Below are 21,388 nucleotides of genomic sequence, written 5' to 3' on the forward strand. Positions count from 1 at the left end.
CTGTGATATATTGAAGCAATAAGGCACAAGGGTATATGACCAATATACCACGGCTAAGGGCTGTTCTTAAGCACGAGTACCTGGACACATCCCTTAGCCGTGGTATATTGGCCATATACCACAAATCCCAGAGGTGCCTTATTGCTATTATAAACTGGTTACCAACGTAATTAGAGAAGTAAAAATATATGTTTTGTCATACCCGTGATATACGGTCTGATATACCACGGCTGTCAGCCAATCAATATTGAGGGCTCGAACCACCCAGTTTATAATAAACTATAACACATTGATATATTGAACTACTTTCTCCAGTAGCTTACAGTTCAGTAGTCAATACACAGACATGGTTGTCCAGGATAAGACTCAGAGCATCGGTATCTACAGTATTGTTATTGGAACAACGACAAATCCCTATTGAACTGTGTCAAGTTCTGTCACGCAAATACGCACACACACTGGAGTGAATAAATTCTCTAAAAAGTAAACAGACCTACTTGAAATAGACCTAAGGGCCAAGTATTTGAGGCACGCTTGATTTAGCTTGAACACGGCAAACTGCAGCAAGTCAATCAGTACAACTGAAGTATTTAATATGCGCTTGACCCAGCCCTGGACTAGAAGTAACCTTTGTCAGAGCATAGAGCAGTAGCTCAGTATGCTACTGTTTACGTAGGCTATACAGCTGTAACAACCACGTATAAATAGGGCTAATTGTGTGGTCATTTTTGAAGTTTTAAATGCTAGCTCATTTGCTATTCGAAAAGTTGGGATAAATAACGCATTTCAATTGTACTTTCCATTGCTGGACTAGAGATATGAGTTTATAGATTCTATTTTAAATCAACATGGCAACATTTTTTGTGCGGTGTTGTTGTGTTGCACTCATTCCTAAGCAACACAACGACACCAGTAAATGAATTGCGTTCGTTTCCACGGTTCTGTGTTGATCAAACAGATGCAGTTTAATTACATTCAGGACAGACCATTTCCTTTCATCAACCTATTATTCATGTAAATTGTATTATTGTTTAAATATTTTATTAAGGTATTCATTTATGTCTCTTGCTCATACTTTGTGTTGGCTACCCCCTACCAAAAATAACAAAAAACCATCCAATATACATTTGGGGAGCTGTTGTTGTAGCCTAAGTTTAGGTCAAGCGTGTCCCTGCTATGTCTGAACACCAGGAAGACAGGGGGGGGGGGTGGTGTGGGGGGTGGTGTGAGAAGGATGTCTGTGACAGATGTTGAATGATCTGATCAGTGGCTCAGTGGAGTCATTATTTGCTTTAATGGACTGGGGACACCTTAGTAACATCTTGGTTTACGGCAAGATAATATTTGTTTGTTTTGGAGTGAGGGAGAGGGAGAGGGAGAGGGAGAGAGAGAGGGAGAGAGAGAGGGAGAGAGAGAGAGAGGTTTGCTAGGTTAGTGAATGAGGAAGTGTGAGAGAGGGAAGGGTGACGGGGAGGAGGACCGCCTGTGAGGAGAGAGAGAGAGAGAGAGAGAGAGAGAGAGAGAGAGAGAGACAAAGAGAGCGAGAGAGGGAGAAACTCCAACACTGCTACTGAAACGTGTCAGCTGTTGGTTAAGGGAGGCTTAAGAATAATTAAGGGAGGCTGAAGAAGGGAGGTAGAGAGAGAGTTTATGTATACCAGTGGGGTTGAGAGACCTTCTTCTCTCCAGCGGAGCAGCAAGATGAAGAGTTTCATCACAAACACCCTCTCTGACTTCTTCTTCGAGTACGAGACCCCCCGTCAGGTGCTGGTACGGAACAGGAGGGTGGCGGTCGTGTGCCGATTGATCCAGCTGGGGGTCCTGGCTTACATCATCGGGTAAGTCCCCTCCCCTTTTAAAGGATTCTACAAACTCAGAGTGGACTGCATGTAGAGTTAGTGTTAGAGCTGTTGACATCATGTTCCAGCATGTCTACGGCTAAGAAATTCCTCAACTGCACAATCCATGACCCAGCTTTTCTTATTTTCATGGCTTGTTACATGACTTGGGGTAATGGCGATCTTCACGAAGTACAACACTACTGTTAATTCATCAAGAGACCTCTAACCAAATCAAGGTGTGATATTTTAAGGGTGATGACTTTATAATTTGGCAACAATTATTTTTGCATACCGTAGGGATGTATGTATAGTATTGAACTCTCTTGTGGATGAATGACATTTGATCTAGTTCAGGTTTGATAATTAAGTGTGATGAGTCTAATGACTTACTCTAAATGCAAACAGAAACTATATATTTTTTTTGCGTACAGGATGAATGGATATTAACAGGAACTATCTTATGAGTGTCTGTTGTGGCAGCTGAAGTTCACTGAAAAAATATATAAACGCAACATGTAAAGTGTTTCATGTTTCATTCAAAAATGTTTGCATAAATTTGTTTACATTCCTGTTAGTGAGGGTTTCTCCTTTGCCAAGATAATCCATCCACCTGACAGGTGTGGCATATCGAGAAGCTGATTAAACAGCATAATCGTTACACATTGCGCAACTTGTGCTGGGGACAAAAAAACAGCCACTTTAAAATGTGCAGTTTTGTCACAAAACACAATGCCACAATTTTCTCAAGTTTTGAGGGAGCGTTGAATTGGCATGCTGACTGCAGGAATGTCCACCAGAGCTGCCATAAACCGCCTCCAACATCGTTTTAGAGAATTTGGCAGTACGTCCAACCGGCCTCACAACCACAGACCATGTGTAACCACGCCGACCCAAGACCGCCACATCCGGCTTCTTCACCTGCAATAAGCCCTTTTTTGGGGAAAAACTCATTCTGATTGGCTGGACCTGGCTCCCCAGTGGGTGGAGCTGCACCCCTCCCCAGTCATATAAAATCCATAGATTAGGGCCTAATTTATTTATTTCATTTGACTGTTTCCTTGTATTGAACTGTAACTCAGTAAAATCTTTGAAATTGTTGCATGTAGCGTTTATATTTTTTGTTGTTCAGTATATTTATCAGGAGAAATAGTGAGGATGATGGAACAACAGCCGGCATGTTATACAGTTTACTGTAAGCATATGAGCTAGAGATGAGCTATAACCAGAGACATCAGTCTTGGGTAATAACAAATTAGTCATAGTGGGCAGGACAAGCAAGGAGGTGGGCAGAGCCAGGATCCTATTGGTGCATTATAGCAAATATTTGCATGTTTTGGTTAGAGAACGCCTACTCCGGGAAGTGTGCGTGTGCAGTAACTGAATTTGCCTTTGCACTCCTTCTAAACAATGCAATTTTTTTGCATCTTTTGGCAAAGGGTCTACAAAACTATATTGAGATGAAATGTTTCATCGATGAGTATGTTGGCCAAAATCCATCTCCCACTGCCTGCCACTGGGATTCCTCTCACTACCATATTTGGGGAAATATCTGTCTCATGGTTGTATCTGTGGTAATGCCCTTTCCAGCTCATAGAGATTCGTGTCGAGACAACATAACTGCATTTTGGGCAACTTGCTCAGATAGATAGTCACATTGGACCAAACCTCTTAGCTTGCAAACATGCTACCACGTGTAGGTTTGCAAATAGTGTGATGATTCATGGAGGACAAATTCATTCTTTGAAAAGAACAGTGCTTTTTCATTTTGTACAATGTATATTTAATGTTGTACTTTTGTTCTATCTTAATGGAGACAGACTGTGTTATGTTTCAACAAAACAAATGACTTGTTAGCACTTTCTGTGTGTGCATGCCTGCGTGTGTATTCTATCTTCAGGTAGCCAGACTTTAGGACCTACAGGATGTAAGATAGGCGTTTGGCTCACACAGATAACGATCTAACTTGGGTAAACACACAGCTAAGCTGCGTGATTCGCAGAAAGTCAAGTGACAATGACATGTCAAAAGTCGATTCTCTGTTGAAAACACATCAGAGAAACGTACAGCACTCAGCTCTGCAGATGAAGTCATACCTGAATTATAGCCCCTCAGGTGTTTTCTCTTCCTACTGTGTCACCTCAAAGTGACCTCAGAGATGTACATTTCTTGGGACATTTTCAGGACAGGTTTCTCAGAGAGAGTTCACAGGACAGCTTCTAGAACAATAAGCTTTACCTTTTTGTACGGTGACAGGACGTTGTTGTCAGGGGCGGTAGGGTAGCCTAGTGGTTAGAGCGTCGGACTATTAACCGGAAGGTTGCAAGTTCAAACCCCCTAGCTGACAAGGTACAAATCTGTCTCCTCTGAACAGGCAGTTAACCCACGTCATTGAAAATAAGAATTTGTTCTTATTTAACTCCTTGCCTAGTTAAATAAAGGTAATATAAAAAAAATGATGCTAATCAGGGTTCATCTTTATCATTGGTCCTAAACACTCTTTTATCAGGGGCGAAATTCCAAACCACATTCAAGGTTGAACGTTATCACCACCAAAAAAATGCAGGAAAAGTTTTCTTTGACTATAAAGTAAAGGTTTAATGGGTTTGTCCCTGAAAGTTAGGTGGTTATCTCCAGTCTCTGTTGATATTAGTGAGTGACCCCTGAGCACAACAGTTATTCTGTCAGCGTGAAACCGTTTCCCACCTCCCTACCCTCCATCCTCTCTCCCATCCTCCCTCCATCCAATCCTCCCTCCACCCCTGCCTCTCTCCTTTCCTACTTCCATCCCCACCTCTCTCCTTTCCTCCCTCCATCCCTACCTCTCTCCTTTCCTCCCTCCATCTCCACCTCTCTCTCTCCCTTCCTCCCTCCATCCCTACCTCTCTCCCTTCCTCCCTCCATCTCCACCTCTCTCTCTCCCTTCCTCCCTCCATCCCTGCCTCTCTCCCCCGTGCCACAGCTTTCAGGCCACGTGAGCTCAGGCCGTGATGAACATGGAGCGAGACGTGACTAAGGAGCCTGTCTAGGACTCTCTTCATCAGGGCCCTGCAAGACTTTAACAGCATAGAGATAACAAAAAAAATCACTGGTCTTTCAGCCATGGATCAGACAGCTATGGGCCTTAATCGAAGTAGGAAGACTCATAGGAGCTCTTATCTGGAAAAACACAGTGCGCTCAGGAAGAGCCACAAAAGACAATCACACATCAGAAAGATCTGTGGCTTGGTCTGTTGGACTTTGTCGCTCTCTCTCAGCTGTCCGTCCGTCCATCCGTCTGTCTGTCCGTCCGTCCGCCCGCCCGCCCGCCCGCCAGGACTTGGGGATACAGAACAGATACAGATCTTACTTAGATTGTCATTTCACGCTTTGGTTTCCTGTAATGTGATTGTTCTGACTGTTCTCTCTATGTGGACCTCCATTCCAATTCAGAGACAACAGCAGCGATGGGATTTATAGTCATAGCTTGATGCAGACATCCAGTTGAAACGTACCAGTTTATTTTTGAAAAGTTGAACATCATCCAAACAAGTGAGTGAGTGAGTGAGTGCGTGAGAGTGTGCGTGTGCATGCGAGCGTGTGTGTGTGTGAGAGTGTGCGTGTGCATGCGTGTGTGTGTGTGTGTGTGACACTTGTGATTTCTGCTGTAAGGCAGGCGCAGGGAGTTGTAGATGTGTTTTACATCCTGTCTCTGGGGCTTGATGCTAATAGTTTATTGCTTTATACCTCCTTTATATATTAATTAATAATTAATAATATTATATATTATATTATTTATATAAACACCAGTATCCATCCTTTAACATACACTACCATTCAAAGGTTTGGAGTCACTCAGAAATGTCCTTGTTTTTGAAAGGAAAGCACATTTCCTGTCCATTAAAATAACATCAAATCGATCAGAAATACAGTGTAGACATTGTTAATGTTGTAAATGACTATTGTAGCTGGAAATGGCAGATTTTTTTATGGAATATCTACATAGGTGTACAGAGACCCATTATCAGCAACCATCACTCCTGTGTTCCAATGGCACGTTGTGTTAGCTAATCCAAGTTTATCATTTTAAAAGGCAAATTGATCATTAGAAAACTATTTTGCAATTATGTTAGCACAGCTGAAAACTGTTGTGCTGATTAAAGAAGCAATAAAACTGGCCTTCTTTAGACTAGTTGAGTATCTGGAGCATCAGCATTTGTGGGTTCGATTACAGGCTCAAAATGACCAGAAACAAATCACTTTCTTCTGAAACTCGTCCGTCTATTCTTGTTCTCTTCTTGTTCTGAGTCTATTCAGCCTATTCTTGTTCTGAGAAATGAAGGCTATTCCATGCGAGAAATTGCCAAGAAACTGAAGATCCCGTACAATGCTGTGTACTGCTCCCTTCACAGAACAGAGCAAACTTACACTAACCAGAATAGGAAGAGGAGTGGGAGGCCCCGGTGCACAACTGAGCAAGAGGACAAGTACATTAGAGTGTCTAGTTTGAGAAACAGACGCCTCACAAGTCCTCAACTGGCGGCTTCATTAAAAAGTACCTGCAAAACACCAGTCTCAACAGCAACAGTGAAGAGGAGACTCCGGGATGCTGGCCTTCTTGACACCAGGCCTTCTGTTTTTCCTGGAGAGAAGTGGCTTCTTTGCTGCCCTTCTTGACACCAGGCCATCCTCCAAAAGTATTTTCCTCACACCTGCCTGCTGCCATTCCTGAGCAAGCTCTGTGCTGGTGGTGCCCCGATCCCTCAGCTGAATCAACTTTAGGAGACGGTCCTGGCGCTTCCTGGACTTTCTTGGGTGCCCTGAAGCCTTCTTCACAAAAATTGAACCGCTCTCCTTGAAGTTCTTGATGATCCGATACATGGTTGATTTAGGTGTAATCTTACTGGCAGCAATATCCTTGCCTGTGAAGCCCTTTTTGTGCAAAGCAATGATGACGGCACGTGTTTCCTTGCAGGTAACTATGGTTTACAGAGGAAGAACAATGATTCCAAGCACCACCCTCCTTTTGAAGCTTCCAGTCTGTTTTTTGAACTCAATCAGCATAACAGAGTGATCTCCAGCCTTGTCCTCGTCAACACTCACACCTGTGTTAACGAGAGAATCACTGACATGATGACAGCTGGTCCTTTTGTGGCAGGGCTGAAATGCAGTGAAAATATTTTTTGGGGATTCAGTACATTTGCATGGCAAAGTGGGACTTTGCAATTTATTGCAAATCATCTGTTCACTCTTCATAACATTCTGGAATTTATGCAAATTGCCATCATACAAACTGAGGCAGCAGACTTTGTGAAAATGTATATTTGTGTCATTCTCAATAGTTTTTGCCATGACTGTACATGTAGGTGGGGGCAAAGTGACTATGCATATGTAACAAACAGACAGAGAGTAGCAGCAGTGTACAACTGTCTTGGTGTGTTTGGACCACTTGAAACTCTCGACCCGTGGACTACAGGAAAGGCGGGCTGAAAAGGCCCCCATTAACATCGACAGCCCCGTCGATGTTAATGGGGGCCTTTTCAGCCCGCCTTTCCTGTAGTCCACGATCAGCTCCTTTTCTTGCTCACATTGAGGAAGAGGTTGTTGTCCTGACACCACACTGCCTGTTCTCTGACCTCCTCCCTATAGGCTGTCTCATCGTTGTCGGTGATCAGGCCTACCACTGTTGTGTTGTCAGCAAACTTAATGATGGTGTTGGAGTTGTGTTTGACCACGCAGTCATGGGTGAGGAGGGGACTAAGTACACATCCCTGAGGGGCCCCAGTGTTAAGGATCAGCATGGCAGACGTATTGCTGCCTACTCTTACCAGCTGGGGTCAGCCAGTCAGGGGGTCCAGGATCCAGTTGCAGAGGGAGGTGTTCCAGGTCCTTAGCTTAGTGATGATCTTTGTGGGCACTATGGTGTTGAACGCTGAGCTGTAGTCAATGAACAGCATTCTCACATAGGTGTGTGTTCCTTTTGTCCAGGTGCGAAAGGGCAGTGTGGAGTGCGATTGATATTGTGTCATCTGTGGATCTGTTGGGGCGGTATGCAAATTGGAGTGGGTCTAGGGTGTCCGGGAGGATGCTGTTGATGTGAGTCATGACCAGCCTTTCAGAGCACTTCATGGCAACCGACATGAGTGCCATGGGGCGGTAATCATATCATTTAGGCAGGTTACCTTCGCTTCCTTGGGCACAGGGACTATGGTGGTCTGCTTGAAACATGTCGGTATTACAGACTCGGTCAGGGAGAGGTTGACAATGTCAGTGAAGGTACTTGCCAGTTGGTCCGCACATGCTTTGAGTACACGTCCTGGTAATCCATCTGGCCCAGCGGCTTTGTGAATGTTGACCTGTTTAAAGGTTTTGTTCACATCGGCTACCGAGAGCGTTATCACACAATAATCCAGAACAGATGGTGCTCTCGTGATTGCTTCAGTGTTGCTTACCTTGAAGTGAGCATAAAAGGCATTTAGCTCGTCTGGTAGGCTCGCGTCACTCAGGGATGTGTACTTAGTCCCCTCTTCCCCTTCCCTGTTCACCCATGACTGCGTGGTCAAACACAACTCCAACACCATCATTAAGCAGCACTGGGTTTCCCTCCGTAATAATTTTCAAGCCCTGCCACATCCGACGAGCGTCAGAGCCGGTGTAGTAGGAATCAGTCTTACTCCTGTTTTGACGCTTTGCTTGTTTGATGGTTCGTCTGAGGGCATCGTGGGATTTCTGATAAGCGTCCAGATTAAAAAGCGGCAGCTCTAGCCCTTAGCTCGATGCGGATGTTGCCTGTAATCCATGGCTTCTGGTTGGGATATGTACGTACAGTCCCTGTGGGTCTAGCTGTCTTCATGTATAATAGACAGTTCTGTTAGGGTCTAGCTGTTTTGATGCATGTTGGACTGTTAGGGTCAGAATGAGTGAATACATTTCAATCGAGCCTTAATTGAATGAAGAACATAGACAGAATGCAATTATGAAGGTTTATTAAAACAGTATTGGAGGGATAGCCTGGTCTCCGACAGATGACCCCTGGAGCCAGATGCCGGGATAGCAGAAGCTCTTTGATGGGCAGCTGGCATCAGAAGCCCACCGGGCTGGGACAAAGAGGTTCAGATGACAGACCTTCAGTTAGTGGAGGGTAGCCGATGTAACTTTTGCTACATAGACAGCAATTAAGAGACGAGGGTAAGCAATCATTTAAATTCTGTCCATCACAAGATTTACACCCATTGGTGAGAAGAGAGCAACGTGATCATTCCAGAGGTGTATGCCCATAGGTCTCCTCAAAAGTGTGGTGAAATTACATTCTTCTACTGTAGCTCATTGGCTAGAACATAATAGGTCAATGACATTTTGCACGTGGTTAATTGATAGTAGAGGAGGAGGACTGACATGGCTCTGTGATGATGAGACTGTTTGTAAATATGACAAATAGAAAGTTCCCACTATGCCCATGACAAAAGAGGCAATGTAAATACATTATAATACTGAAACAATATTTACTGTGTGAAGAGACATTCAGACCAGCCTTAGTGATTTAACTTTTACATTTTGACTTTAAATTTGATGTGAACTTTATTTAACCCGACCACTAACAGCCCAACTCCAGTCCTCCAGTACCCCTAACAGCCCAACTCCAGTTCTCCAGTACCCCCAACAGCCCAACTCCAGTCCTTCAGTACCCCTAACAGCCCAACTCCAGTCCTCCAGTACCCCCAACAGCCCAACTCCAGTCCTTCAGTACCCCTAACAGCCCAACTCCAGTCCTCCAGTAACCCCAACAGCCCAACTCCAGTCCTCCAGTACCCCCAACAGGCCAACTCCAGTCCTCCAGTACCCCCAACAGCCGAACTCCAGTCCTCCAGTACCCCCAACAGCCCATCTCCAGTCCTTCAGTACCCCCAACAGCCCAACTCCAGTCCTCCAGTACCCACAACAGGCCAACTCCAGTCCTCCAGTACCCCCAACAGCCCAACTCCAGTCCTCCAGTACCCCCAACAGCCCAACTCCAGTCCTCCAGTACCCCCAACAGCCCAACTCCAGTCCTCCACTGTTCTGGTATTGGAACTCTACAATGTATTGGAACTCTATACTGTTCTGGCATTGGAACTCTATACTGTATTGGAACTCTATACTGTTCTGGCATTGGAACTCTATACTGTATTGAAACTCTACACTGTATTGGAACTCTATACTGTTCTGGAACTCTATACTGTTCTGGTCTTGGAACTCTACACTGTTCTGGCATTGGAACTCTATACTGTATCGGAGCTCTACACTGTATTGGAACTCTACAATGTTCCTGCATTGGAACTCTATACTGTATTGGAACTCTATGCTGTATTGGAACTCTATACTGTATTGGAACTCTACACTGTATTGGAACTCTACACTGGTCTGATATTGGATCTCTATACTGTTCTGGTATTGGAACTCTATACTCTTCTGGTATTGGAACTCTATACTGTATTGGAACAATATACTGTTCTGGCATTGGAACTCTACACTGTATTGGAACTCTACACTGTATTGGAACTCTACACTGTATTGGAACTCTACACTGTATTGGAACTCTATACTGTATTGGATCTCTATACTGTTATGGTATTGGAACTCTATACTGTTCTGGCATTGGAACTCTACACTGTATTGGAACTCTACACTGTATTGGAACTCTACACTGTATTGGAACTATACACTGTATTGGAACTCTATACTGTTCTGGCATTGGAACTCTACACTGTATTGGAACTCTACACTGTATTGGAACTCTACACTGTATTGGAACTCTACACTGCATTGGAACTCTACACTGTATTGGAACTCTATACTGTATTGGAACTATATACTGTATTGGAACTCTATACTGTATTGGATCTCTATACTGTTATGGTATTGGAACTCTATACTGTTCTGGTATTGGAACTCTATACTGTTCTGGCATTGGAACTCTATACTGTATTGGAACTCTATACTGTTCTGGCATTGGAACTCTACACTGTATTGGAACTCTACACTGTATTGGAACTATACACTTTATTGGAACTCTACACTGTATTGGAACTCTATACTGTTCTGGCATTGGAACTCTACACTGTATTGGAACTCTACACTGTATTGGAACTCTACACTGTTCTGGCATTGGAACTCTATACTGTATTGGAACTCAATTCTGTATTGGAACTCTATACTGTATTGGAACTCTATACTGTATTGGAACTCTACACTGTTCTGGCATTGGAACTCTATACTGTATCGGAGCTCTACACTGTATTGGAACTCTACAATGTTCCTGCATTGGAACTCTATACTGTATTGGAACTCTATACTGTATTGGAACGCTACACTGTATTGGAACCCTACACTGGTCTGATATTGGATCTCTATACTGTTCTGGTATTGGAACTCTATACTCTTCTGGTATTGGAACTCTATACTGTATTGGAACTCTATACTGTTCTGGTATAGGAACTCTTTACTGTATTGGAACTCTACACTGTATTGGAACTCTATACTGTATTGGAACAATATACTGTTCTGGCATTAGAAGTCTACACTGTATTGGAACTCTACACTGTATTGGAACTCTTTACTGTTCTGGCATTGGAACTCAACACTGTATTGGAACTCTATACTGTTCTGGTATTGGAACTTTACACTGTATTGGAACTCTATACTGTTCTGGTATTGGAACTCTACACTGTGTTGGAACTCTATACTGTTCTGGTATTGGAACTCTACACTGTATTGGAACTCTATACTGTTCTGGTATTGGAACTCTATACTGTTCTGGTGTTGGAACTCTACACTGTATTGGAACTCTATACTGTATTTGAACTATGTACTGTATTGGAACTCTACACTGTTCTGGCATTGGAACTCTATACTGTATCGGAACTCTACACTGTATTGGAACTCTATACTGTATTGGAACTCTATACAGTATTGGAACTCTACACTGTTCCTGTATTGGAACTATATACTGTATTGGAACTCTATACTCCATTGTAACTCTATACTGTATTGGAACTCTATACTGTATTGGAACTCTATACTGTATTGGAACTCTACACTGTATTGGAACTCTACACTGTATTGGAACTCTACACTGTATTGGAACTCTACGCTGTTCTGGCATTGGAACTCTATACTGTATTGGAACTCAATTCTGTATTGGAACTCTATACTGTATTGGAACTCTATACTGTATTGGAACTCTACACTGTTCTGGCATTGGAACTCTATACTGTATCGGAGCTCTACACTGTATTGGAACTCTACAATGTTCCTGCATTGGAACTCTATACTGTATTGGAACTCTATACTGTATTGGAACGCTACACTGTATTGGAACCCTACACTGGTCTGATATTGGCTCTCTATACTGTTCTGGTATTGGAACTCTATACTCTTCTGGTATTGGAACTCTATACTGTATTGGAACTCTATACTGTTCTGGTATTGGAACTCTGTACTGTATTGGAACTCTACACTGTATTGGAACTCTATACTGTATTGGAACAATATACTGTTCTGGCATTGGAAGTCTACACTGTATTGGAACTCTACACTGTATTGGAACTCTACACTGTATTGGAACTCTTTACTGTTCTGGCATTGGAACTCAACACTGTATTGGAACTCTATACTGTTCTGGTATTGGAACTCTACACTGTATTGGAACTCTATACTGTTCTAGCATTGGATCTCTATACTGTTCTGGTATTGGAACTCTATACTGTTCTGGTGTTGGAACTCTACACTGTTCTGGCATTGGAACTCTATACTGTATCGGAACTCTACACTGTATTGGAACTCTATACTGTATTGGAACTCTATACAGTATTGGAACTCTACACTGTTCCTGTATTGGAACTATATACTGTATTGGAACTCTATACTCCATTGTAACTCTATACTGTATTGGAACTCCATACTGTATTGGAACTCTATACTGTATTGGAACTCTATACTGTATTGGAACTCTACACTGTATTGGAACTCTACACTGTATTGGAACGCTATACTGTTATGGTATTGGAACTCTATACTATTATGGTATTAGAACTCTACACTATATTGGAACTCTATACTGTTCTGGTATTGGAACTCTATACTGCATTGGAACACTACACTGTATTGGAACTCTATACTGTATTGGAACTCTACACTGTATTGGAACTCTATACTGTATTGGAACTCTATACTGTATTGGAACTCTATACTGTATTGGAACTCTACACTGTATTGGATCTCTATACTCTTATGGTATTGGAACTCTATACTGTTCTGGTATTGGAACTCTATACTGTTCTGGCATTGGAACTCTATACTGTATTGGAACTCTATACTGTATTGGAACTCTATACTGTTCTGGTATTGGAACTCTATACTGTATTGGAACTCTATACTGTTCTGGTATTGGAACTCTATACTGTTCTGGTCTTGGAACTCTACACTGTATTGGAACTCTACACTGTTCTGGTCTTGGAACTCTATACTGTTCTGTTCTTGGAACTCTATACTGTTCTAGCCTTGGAACTCTACACTGTTCTTGTCTTGGAACTCTATACTGTATTGGAACTCTATACTGTATTGGAACTCTTCACTATTCTGGTCTTGGAACTCTACACTGTTCTGGTCTTGGAACTCTATACTGTTCTGGTCTTGGAACTCTACACAGTTCTGGTATTGGAGCTCTATACTATATTGGAACTCTATACAGTATTGGAACTCTACACTGTTCCTGCATTGGAACTATATACTGTATTGGAACTCTATACTCTATTGTAACTCTATACTGTATTGGAAATCCATACTGTATTGGAACTCTATACTGTATTGGAACTCTATACTGTATTGGAACTCTACACTGTATTGGAACTCTACACTGTATTGGAACGCTATACTGTTATGGTATTGGAACTCTATACTATTATGGTATTAGAACTCTACACTATATTGGAACTCTATACTGTTCTGGTATTGGAACTCTATACTGCATTGGAACACTACACTGTATTGGAACTCTATACTGTATTGGAACTCTACACTGTATTGGAACTCTATACTGTATTGGAACTCTATACTGTATTGGAACTCTATACTGTATTGGAACTCTACACTGTATTGGATCTCTATACTCTTATGGTATTGGAACTCTATACTGTTCTGGTATTGGAACTCTATACTGTTCTGGCATTGGAACTCTATACTGTATTGGAACTCTATACTGTATTGGAACTCTACACTGTATTGGAACTCTATACTGTTCTGGTATTGGAACTCTATACTGTATTGGAACTCTATACTGTTCTGGTATTGGAACTCTATACTGTTCTGGTCTTGGAACTCTACACTGTATTGGAACTCTACACTGTTCTGGTCTTGGAACTCTATACTGTTCTGTTCTTGGAACTCTATACTGTTCTAGTCTTGGAACTCTACCCTGTTCTGGTCTTGGAACTCTATACTGTATTGGAACTCTATACTGTTCTGGTCTTGGAACTCTACACAGTTCTGGTATTGGAGCTCTATACTATATTGGAACTCTATACTGTATTGGAACTCTATACTGTATTGGAACTCTATACTGTTCTGGTATTGGAACTCTATACTGTATTCGAACTCTTTACTGTTCTGGTCTTGGAACTCTATACTGTTCTGGTATTGGAACTCTACACTGTATTGGAACTCTATACTGTATTGGAACTCTATACTGTTCTGGCATTGGAACTCTATACTGTATTGGAACTCTATACTGTTCTGGTCTTGGAACTCTATACTGTTTTGGAACTCTATACTGTATTGGAACTCTATACTGTTCTGGCATTGGAACTCTACACTGTTCTTGTCTTGGAACTCTACACTGTATTGGAACTCTATACTGTATTGGAACTCTACACTGGAACTCTACACTGTTCTGGTCTTGGAACTCTACACCGTTCTGGTATTGGAACTCTATACTGTATTGGAACTCTATACTGTTCTGGTCTTGGAACTCTATACTGTATTGGAACTATACTGTATTGGAACTCTATACTGTATTGGAACTCTATACTCTTATGGTATTGGAACTCTATACTGTTCTGGTATTGGAACTCTATACTGTTCTGGTATTGGAACTCTATACTCCTCTGGTATTGGAACTCTATACTGTTCTGGTATTGGAACTCTACACTGTTCTGGTATTGGAACTCTACACTGTTTTGGTATTGGTGCTCTACACTGTTCTGGTATTGGATCTCTACACTGTTTTGGTATTGGAGCTCTACACTGTTCTTGTATTGGAACTCTACACTGTTCTGGTATTGGAGCTCTACACTGTTCTGGTATTGGAACTCTACACTGTTTTGGTATTGGAGCTCTACACTGTTCTGGTATTGGATCTCTACACTGTTTTGGTATTGGAGCTCTACACTGTACTACATAAATGAATAACATCTGAATCTGGAGGGGATACGTTACTTGGCCATTGGTTCGTGGCCATTTAAATTCAAATTCAAACTGGCATTAATCAGTATTGATTGTCTCAGAAGTTTTAACATACACATGAAAGAACTCTGAATGGATGATGAATGTTTACGTGATCATCGTTCAAGTTTCAGAAAGGATATATTTTACTTATATTGTTTATCGTTTTTATCTAACCGAGTTCTTTTGGTAAAAACTAGTCCTCATATTTGACCACTTTCGTCCCCACTTGTTCTCTTCACGGCTATAGGGAGTCCACTAAAGGGCCAGTCTGAATATCGACTGAAGAAATGGTACAGGAGGTGCCACAGCTGCTACTAATAGCCACTATGTAGACCAGGAAAATTTACTTTATTTCAGGGATTATCTATAGTGGGGCCATATTAAATATTAAAGGCCTCAATGTGGGTGTGAATGGGGACCGTGTGTTTTTATACGGTGTATGATTGTGAAGTCCCCCCCCCCCCCCCCCCACCCCCTCTTTAAGTTAGCACTTAGGAGACATGTTCAGTTCATCTGGATCTAGGTTATGTTTATCTCAACTGGTTACTAGCTATTTTGCTTTGTAATTCTCAGGCTTAATTTTAATTTTCACATTCAGATTAGTCACACTTTGAAGATATTCCGTTGTCTGTTTCCTCTTTCTGAAGAAATATACAAAGAAACCAGTGCAATCTAAATCAACAATCTGAAACACGATTCCATCCAGTAAGTTCTTCAGAAAGAGAAAATGACTGTTGTGCTTCTGTCACGTTCTGACCATCGTTTGTGTGTGTTTTCCTTGTTTTAGTGTTGGTCAGGACGTGAACTGGGTGGGCATTCTATGTTGGATGTCTTGTTTGTCTATTTCTATGTCTGGCCTGATATGGTTCTCAATCAGAGGCAGGTGTTAGTCATTGTCTCTGATTGGGAACCATATTTAGGTAGCCTGGGTTTCACTGTGTGTTTGTGGGTGATTGTTCCTGTCTATGTGTTTTTTCACCAGATAGGCTGTTTTAGGTTTTCGTTACGTTCATCACGTTCTTTATTTTGTAGTGTTTGCATTGATTCGTGTTTTACGTTTGTTCATTAAAACATGGATCGCAATCTACACGCTGCATTTTGGTCTGATCCTTGTTCTACCTCTTCATCAGAGGAGGAGATAGAAGAAAACCGTTACAGAATCACCCACCACAAAGGGACCAAGCAGCGTGTCAACAGGCAAGAACAGCCCAAAGTGGAGTGCAGTATGGACTATACTTCTTGGGAGGAGATAGACAGGTGGGCGGTCGACCCAGGGAGAGTGCCGGAGCCCGCCTGGGATTCGATGGAGCAGTGCGCGGAAGGATATAGGAGAATGGAGTTTGCGAAGCAAGCAAGGCGGCGCGGACGGAGGCCCCATAGTCAGCCCCAAAAATTTCTTGGGGGGGGGCTCAGGGAGAGTGTGGCAGAGTCAGGAGCCAGACCTGAGCCAACTCTCCCTGTTTATCGTGAGGAGCCAAGGAGGAGACCAGAGCCGGTGTTGGAGGTGAGCGAAACAGAGACTGTGAAGGAGTTAATGGGGAAATTGGAGGAGAGAGAAATGAGGGAGTTGCTGTGTTGGTGTTTTAAACATGGAATTCGCCCGACGGAGCGTGTCGGGGATTTGATGGCACCTGGGTCAGCGCTCCATACTCGTCCTGAGGTGCGTGTTAGTCGGCTGGTTAAGATGGTGCCAGTCTCACGTACCAGGCCTCCTGTGCACCTCCCTAGCCTTGCACGTCCTGTGCCAGCACCGCTCTCAAGATCTCCAGTACGCCTTCACGGTCTAACCCATCCTGTGCCACCTCCACACCCCAGCCCTCCGGTAGCAGCTCCCCGCACCAGGCTTCCTGTGCGTGTCCTCGGCCCAGTACCACCAGTGCCAGCACCACGCATCAGGCCTATAGTGCGCCTCGCTTGTCCAGCGCTGTCGGAGCCCTCCTCCTCTCCAGCGCTGTCGGAGTCTCCCGCCTGTTTAGCGCTGTTAGAGCCTTCCTTCTCTACAGCGCTGCCGGAGTCTCCCGCCTGTTCAGAACTGCCAGTCTGCAAGGAGCTGCCAGTCTGCAAGGAGCTGCCAGTCTGCAAGGAGCTGCCAGTCTACATAGAGCTGCCAGTCTGCAAGGAGCTGCCAGTCTGCAAGGAGCTGCCAGTCTGCAAGGAGCTGCCAGTCTGCAAGGAGCCGCCAGAGCTGCCTTTCTGCAGGATGCCGCCAAAGCTGCCAGTCTGCAAGGAGCCGCCAGAGCTGCCAGTCTGCAAGGAGCCGCCAGAGCTGCCAGTCTGCAAGGAGCCGCCAGAGCTGCCAGTCTGCATGGAGCAGCCAGGGCCGCCAGTCAGCATGGAGCAGCCAGGGCCGCCAGTCAGCATGGAGCAGCCAGGGCCGCCAGTCAGCATGGAGCAGCCAGGGCCGCCAGTCAGCATGGAGCAGTCAGGGCCGCCAGTCAGCATGGAGCAGCCAGGGCCGCCAGTCAGCATGGAGCAGCCAGTCAGCATGGAGCAGCCAGAGCAGCCAGTCAGCATGGAGCAGCCAGAGCTGCCAGTCAGCATGGAGCAGCCAGTCAGCATGGAGCAGCCAGAGCTGCCAGTCAGCATGGAGCAGCCAGTCAGCATGGAGCAGCCAGTCGACCAGACTCTTCCAGATCTGCCAGTCGACCAGACTCTTCCAGATCTGCCAGTCGACCAGACTCTTCCAGATCTGCCAGTCGACCAGACTCTTCCAGATCTGCCAGTCGACCAGACTCTTCCAGATCTGCCAGTCGACCAGACTCTTCCAGATCTGCCAGTCGACCAGACTCTTCCAGATCTGCCAGTCGACCAGACTCTTCCGGATCCGCCAGTCGACCAGACTCTTCCGGATCCGCCAGTCGACCAGACTCTTCCGGATCCGCCAGTCGACCAGACTCTTCCGGATCCGCCAGTCGACCAGACTCTTCCGGATCCGCCAGTCGACCAGACTCTTCCGGATCCGCCAGTCGACCAGACTCTTCCGGATCCGCCAGTCGACCAGACTCTTCCGGATCCGCCAGTCGACCAGACTCTTCCGGATCCGCCAGTCGACCAGACTCTTCCGGATCCGCCAGTCGACCAGACTCTTCCGGATCCGCCAGTCGACCAGACTCTTCCGGATCCGCCAGTCGACCAGACTCTTCCGGATCCGCCAGCCAGCCAGGATCTGCCGGATCCAACCACCTGCCTGAGCTTCCTCTCAGTGCTGAGCTTCCTCTCAGTGCTGAGCTTCCTCTCAGTGCTGAGCTTCCTCTCAGTGCTGAGCTACCCATCAGTCCCGAGCTACCTCTGTCCCGAGCTGCCCCTCTGTCCCGAGCGGTCTTTAAGGAGGGTAACCTATCTAGGGACGCTAAGGAGGTGGACTAAAACTGTTATGGAGTGGGGTCCACGTCCAGCGCCAGAGCCGCCACCGCGGACAGATGCCCACCCACACCCTCCCCCATAGGTTTAAGTTGTGCGTCCGGAGTCCGCACCTTGGAGGGGGGGTACTGTCACGTTCTGACCATCGTTTGTGTGTGTTTTCCTTGTTTTAGTGTTGGTCAGGACGTGAACTGGGTGGGCATTCTATGTTGGATGTCTTGTTTGTCTATTTCTATGTCTGGCCTGATATGGTTCTCAATCAGAGGCAGGTGTTAGTCATTGTCTCTGATTGGGAACCATATTTAGGTAGCCTGGGTTTCACTGTGTGTTTGTGGGTGATTGTTCCTGTCTGTGTTTTTTCACCAGATAGGCTGTTTTAGGTTTTCGTTACGTTCATCACGTTCTTTATTTTGTAGTGTTTGCATTGATTCGTGTTTTACGTTTGTTCATTAAAACATGGATCGCAATCTACACGCTGCATTTTGGTCTGATCCTTGTTCTACCTCTTCATCAGAGGAGGAGATAGAAGAAAACCGTTACAGCTTCCCTGTCTGTTGTTCGCAACAGCATCTACTCTTATTTAGTATGTTTAACTTAAACACTTGCCTGTTAACTTTAATAATATTGAAGTAAAAATTGTGTTTATTAACAATTCAAATGTTAAGATTTGTTTTTCAGTAAATTAACATTTTAAGGATGAATGTGTTTGCCTTGCCTCTGAGGGTTGTCTGCTAATGCTGATGTTCTAATTTTTAGTAGCCCCCACGAGTCCCTACACAGTTACTTGATCTATTGGAAACTGTGATATCAACACAGCTGGATTTCAAGTCTGTAATGATGTCTTTGTCATAAGCATTTGTAATGCACTTTGACTAGCATAGAAAACTGAAATGTTATCATTTGCCCTGTTTTGTTTGTACTTTGTGTTTCAATTTAAATATTGGGGTTATGTAGTAGCTCACCTGCTGTGACCTCACAGTAGGTGACGTAAAGCAGGAAGAGTAATTACATTTAAACAATGGAATGTGAATATTTATGTTATTATTTCACCAAACTTCATAATAATTTCTCTGATATGGTACGAAAGGTTTGACAATCATTATTTACATTTTATAATTATGGTATTGGCATTGAGGATCGGTTTGTGAAATTGACATGTGGATATGACTTTGAACAATATGGAGCACATTCGTTTTGGCCTAATTGAAGTTCAGTTTTTTAATAATCAGCGCTAGGGCAGTGAGCTGTGGTATTAGAACCTGTAATGATATGAATTAACTTCATGATGCTGAGGAAACAAGTGCCATAACTTCCTTACCAATATTATTCTCATTTTGATTTTCAAGATCACCATGTAGTTCAATTAGGATTTTTCTGCAATTTAAACGATCTAATTTAATAATTCTGGGCTCCCGAATGACACAGCGGTCTAAGGCAGTGCATCTCAGTGCTAGAGGCGTCACTACAAGACCCTGGTTTGATTCCAGATCTTGGTTCGAATCCCTTGTTATCGGTTGCAACACTCACTACCGAGTTCCAAACTGTCTCTGGAAGCAGTTTCAGCACAATAACTGTTCATTGGGAGCTTCATGAAATGGGTTTCCATGACCGAGCAGCCGCACACAAGCCTAAGATCACCATGCGCAATGCCAAGCGTTGGCTGGAGTGGTGTAAAGCTTGATGCCTTTGGACTCTGGAGCAGTGGAAATGTGTTCTCTGGAGTGATGAATCCCGCTTGACCATCTAGCAGTCCGACAGATGAATTTGGGTTTGGTGGATGCCAGGAGAACGCTACCTGCCCCAATGCATTGTGACAACTGTAAAGTTTGGTGGACGAGGAATAATGTCTTAGGCTGTTTTTCCATGGTTCGGGCTAGGCCCTCAGTTCCAGTGGAGGGAAATTTTAACACTACAGCATACAACGTCATTCTACATGATTCTTGGCAAGAGTTTGGGAAAGGCCCTTTCCTGTTTCAGCATGACAATGCCCCCGTGCACAAAGTGAGGTCCTTACAGTAATGGTTTATCGAGATTGATGTGTAAGAACTTGACTGGTCTTTACAGAGCCCTGACCTCAACCCCATCGAACAACTTTGGGATGAACTGGAACACCGACTGCGAGCCTAATCGCCCAACATCAGTGCCCGAACTCCCTAATACTCTTATGACTGAATGGAAGCAAGTCCCCGCAGCAATGTTCCAACATCCAGTGGAAAGCCTTAACAGAAGACTGGAGACTGTTACAGCAGCAAAGGGGGGACCAACTCCATATTACTGTCCATGATTTTGGAATTAAATGTTCGACAAGCAAGGGTCCAGATACACTACATGACTAAAAGTATCTCTGACGCTGAAACGACTAGCATGAGTCTGGTTCCTCTCAAAGTTTCTGCCTTCCAGGGATCGTTTCCTTACCACTGTTCTTCCACTTTTTTAGGATCTTGGTCGGTTTACTGCAAACAACAACTTTTGGGGCTTTATGAAAATGTTTGATTGACTGGTGGTATCCTGTGTCCTGTCCAGGTGGGTGTTCATCTATGAGAAAGGCTACCAGTCGTCAGACACGGCCGTGGGTTCCGTCTTGACTAAGATGAAGGGGGTGGGTTACACCAATGTGACCGGAGAGGAGAGGATCTGGGACGTGGCTGACTATGTCTTCCCTGTACAGGTGGGTCATTGGCTGAGTGTGGACCTACTAAGGTATTATTGTTATAAGAAGGACATTTTACTGA

At 44.1% G+C, this 21,388-nt stretch overlaps 1 protein-coding gene across 6 annotated transcripts in view; it reads left to right on the top strand.

Annotated features, from left to right (window-relative positions):
* Positions 1–1,507: 1,507 nt before the first annotated feature.
* The window catches only part of LOC110533310 (P2X purinoceptor 1), a 50,446-nt gene continuing 30,565 nt past the window's right edge, over positions 1,508–21,388 (top strand). For 4 of the 6 annotated variants that reach the window (XM_036989604.1, XM_036989606.1, XM_036989607.1 and 1 more), the window contains exons 1-2: positions 1,508–1,838; positions 21,180–21,324. In XM_036989604.1, coding sequence (XP_036845499.1) covers positions 1,651–1,838; positions 21,180–21,324 — 333 coding nt within the window. In that variant the 5' untranslated portion in view covers positions 1,508–1,650. Of the gene's footprint in view, positions 1,839–1,910; positions 2,078–21,179; positions 21,325–21,388 lie in introns of those variants that run through there. The other 2 variants (XM_036989608.1, XM_036989609.1) reach the window with 2 other exon arrangements.

The sequence above is a fragment of the Oncorhynchus mykiss genome, chromosome 10, assembly GCF_013265735.2.
Source record: "Oncorhynchus mykiss isolate Arlee chromosome 10, USDA_OmykA_1.1, whole genome shotgun sequence".
Classification (NCBI taxonomy): Eukaryota; Metazoa; Chordata; class Actinopteri; order Salmoniformes; family Salmonidae; genus Oncorhynchus; species Oncorhynchus mykiss.